The 3,201-nt window shown below is 53.0% G+C and overlaps 1 protein-coding gene across 2 annotated transcripts in view; it reads right to left on the bottom strand.

The window, feature by feature from the left end:
- The window catches only part of LOC104981663 (glutathione S-transferase Mu 1-like), an 18,819-nt gene extending 16,656 nt beyond the window's left edge, over nucleotides 1-2,163 (bottom strand). For both annotated transcript variants that reach the window (XM_010830891.1, XM_010830892.1), the window contains exons 1-5: nucleotides 1,838-2,163; nucleotides 1,469-1,544; nucleotides 986-1,050; nucleotides 291-372; nucleotides 103-203 (exon numbers count right to left, since the gene is read on the bottom strand). In XM_010830891.1, coding sequence (XP_010829193.1) covers nucleotides 103-203; nucleotides 291-372; nucleotides 986-1,050; nucleotides 1,469-1,544; nucleotides 1,838-1,873 — 360 coding nt within the window. In that variant the 5' untranslated portion in view covers nucleotides 1,874-2,163. The remainder of the gene's footprint in view (nucleotides 1-102; nucleotides 204-290; nucleotides 373-985; nucleotides 1,051-1,468; nucleotides 1,545-1,837) is intronic.
- Between the last annotated feature and the right edge of the window lie 1,038 nt (nucleotides 2,164-3,201).

Consider the following 3,201-nt stretch of genomic DNA (forward strand, 5'->3'; position numbering starts at 1 on the left):
ATCAGTAGCACCAAATGGTTCAAATGGCAAAAGGACCAGTGCAGATGGACCCTGTCCTACATTTAAACTCTGTGCAACCCAGCCCAGTGGAAGGGAACTCACAAAGTCAGGGCTGTAACAGATCCTGGCCATGTGCAAGCGGACGTCCATAGTCTGGTTCTCCAAAATGTCCACACGGATCTTCTCCTCCTCTGTCTCCCCACCTGTGGCCACACAACAGAGACTCACCCTCAGCGTCCCACTCCAGCCCAGCCCAGGGGAGTAGGCATGTGTTCCCCAGCCCCACTTACACATATTGTGCTTGCGAGCGATGTAGCGAAGGATGGCGTTGCTCTGGGTGAGCTTGTGAGCTCCATCAATTAAGTAGGGCAACTGGAAGAACAACATGGCCTTTGTTGTGCAACACACAGGAGTCTGTGTTTGAACTCCAGACTGCCCTGCACCCGCTCCCTGACCAAGTACAGAGATGAAACCTGGCACTCGAAGAGCCTGGCCCATTGCTTGCTTGCTTGCTTGCTAAGTCGCTTCAGTCGTGTCCGACTCTGTGCAACCCCATAGACGGCAGCCCACCAGGCTCCCCCGTCCCTGGGATTCTCCAGGCAAGAACACTGGAGTGGGTTGCCATTTCCTTCTCCAATGCATGAAAGTGAAAAGTGAAAGTGAAGTCGCTCAGTCGTGTCCGACTCTTAGCGACCCCATGGACTGCAGCCTACCAGGCTCCTCCATCCATGGAATTTTCCAGGCAAGAGTACTGGAGTAGGGTGCCATCGCCTTCTCCGGAGCCTGGCCCATGGTAGACACTAAATAATATGCTGTAAAATGGAGGGATGAGCTGGACACAGAGTATCATTGAAGGGCAGGGGAGAGAACCAGGAAGCTGAGAGACAGAGCAGAAGGCACCAGATTCTGAAACCTCTAAGCCGGGAAAGGAGATGGATGGAGACACTGTCCACTTCTTCCCACAGACCCCAGCCCCTGTACCTACATTGGGGAAGTCCAGGCCCAGCGTGAATTTTTCACTCAGCCACTGGCTTCTGTCATAGTCGGGAGCTGAGAAAAAGAACATACAGTGAAACAAATTTCCCGAGTCCAGCCCTCCTTCCCGGGGGACCCACCAAGGAGTCAGAGGCAAAACTCCCTGAACTGGTGGATGTGGATTCAGAACCGCCAATCTCACATGGAGCTTTGGGGGAAAGCACATTTATAAGGTTTTGGAACCTCCCTGAGTGAGGCTTACAGAGAGTTAGTGCAACACTAACAGGCGCCCAGGACTGATACAGGGCTTAGCTATGGGCTCTCATGTCCTTCCTTGGAGACCAGCTGCACCCTCAAAGTGTTTGGGAAGGGGCAGGCCTCTGCTCCAGCTGGTGGAGGGCAACAGAGGCAACAGGGACAAGGATATGAGTGGGCTTGGCACCAAATCAGTGTGACTTGGCCAGAATTCAGGACATGCAAAGGATGCTATTACCGTCCCCCATCGTGTACTTCTTCTCCTCATAGTTTGAGTCTGTGTACTCCAGGAGCAGGCGGATGGCATGGGCCAGCTGGGAGAGATGCCAGGACAGAGAGCAGTTGTCAGGTCTTGACTGCCAAACTCTCACTGCTCCAGGTGGCTTCCATAGTCCCAACCCTCTCCCTTCACCACCACCCCCAACCCTGCATGGGAGCCACCCACACACACACACACACACACACGCCAACACCAGGTAAGATGGTGGGGTAAGGAAAGGGGCTCTGCTGCAGCAAGCCCTGTGGAAGCTTCTGGTTGAACCAGTCCCACCGCCCGGGATTTCCCCACCCGCCTCCATCTTCCCAGCCCTTGTGGACCCCCGCTCACCCCACGGATGTCCCAGTAACCCAGGATCATGGGCATGGTGCAGTTATGACGCTCAGAGTGCAGAAGCTCCAGGACAGCTGGACTTGAAACTTATCCTGTGACCGGGGGGGTCAAGGCAGGCCCGGAAGCACCAGCCCCTCTTTTCGGTCCCACCCCCGGCACAGACCCTGACTCAGCCCCAGACAGGCAGAGCGAGGACTATTCCTGTCTCTTAGCAGAAGGAATTGGAAGCCAAGCTCTGGTCGCCTAGAAGACTAGGGCCACCTGAGTCGAGCTCGCCAGGTTCCTGCCTCAAGTCAGCCCTTGACTATTCAGGGGAGATGGCAGTGCCCTCAGGGAAACAAGCCTGAATCATAACAAGAGCAAGGCTCCTCCCTCTCCACTCCCCTCTCTGGCTCAGCTCAGCCTTAACTCTGGCTGCAGAGTTCCTGCGGGCTCTGGGCAGCTCTGACAGCCAAGTTTAGGCTAAGAGTCATGCGCCTGAAATGGAGACGTTAAATCGGTCCCTGAGGACATTCCTGGTCATCCAGTGGCTAAGATTTCCCACTCCAAGTGCAGGGGAATGAGGTTGGATCCCTGGTCAGGGAACTAGATCACACAAGCTGCAACTGAGTGTTTCTGCATGGCTGCCGAACAGCCTGCATGTCTCAACAAAGATGTGAGATCACCAGTGCCTCAACTAAGAACTGGCAAGCCCAAATAAATAAATATTTTAAAACTTGGCTCCTATTAGAGGAAGATCAAGACTCCAGGCCATCCTAACACTCCCCCATGATTTATTTATATAATCCATGATAGCTGCAGTCTTCCAGAACAGAATATCACTGTAATAGGAAGAGGTGAAAGTCGCTCAGTCATGTCCAACTCTTTGTGACTCCATGGACTACAGAGTCCATGGAATTCTCCAGGCCAGAATACTGTAGTGGGTAGCCTTTCTCTTCTCCAGGGGATCTTCCCAACCCAGGGATTGAACCCAGGTCTCCTGCATTGCAGGTGGATTCTTTACCAGCTGAGCCACAAGGGAAGCACAAGAATATTGGATTAGGTAGCCTATCCCTTCTCCAGGGGATCTTCCCACCCCAGGAATCAAACCAGGGTCTCCTGCATTGCAGGCAGATTCTTTACCAACTGAGCTATCAGGGAAGCCCAAGGAAGGAAGAAGTGAAGAGGCAGAAGAAGGAAATGTGGTCTCTGTGTTTTCCTTTCAGGGACTATGGGTGTCCCTGCCATCCTAATGTGCCTAAAAGTAATGATACAACATAAATTAATCAAGTAGTTTATGGCCTCACTTGTGAATCTAAATCCAGATTCACTCACAGCAGAGAGGGTACCCAGGTGCAGCTTCAGAGATGTCCTCACGAACA

This window comes from Bison bison, unplaced genomic scaffold (assembly GCF_000754665.1).
Source record: "Bison bison bison isolate TAMUID 2011002044 unplaced genomic scaffold, Bison_UMD1.0 scf7180017864519, whole genome shotgun sequence".
Lineage (NCBI taxonomy): Eukaryota > Metazoa > Chordata > Mammalia > Artiodactyla > Bovidae > Bison > Bison bison.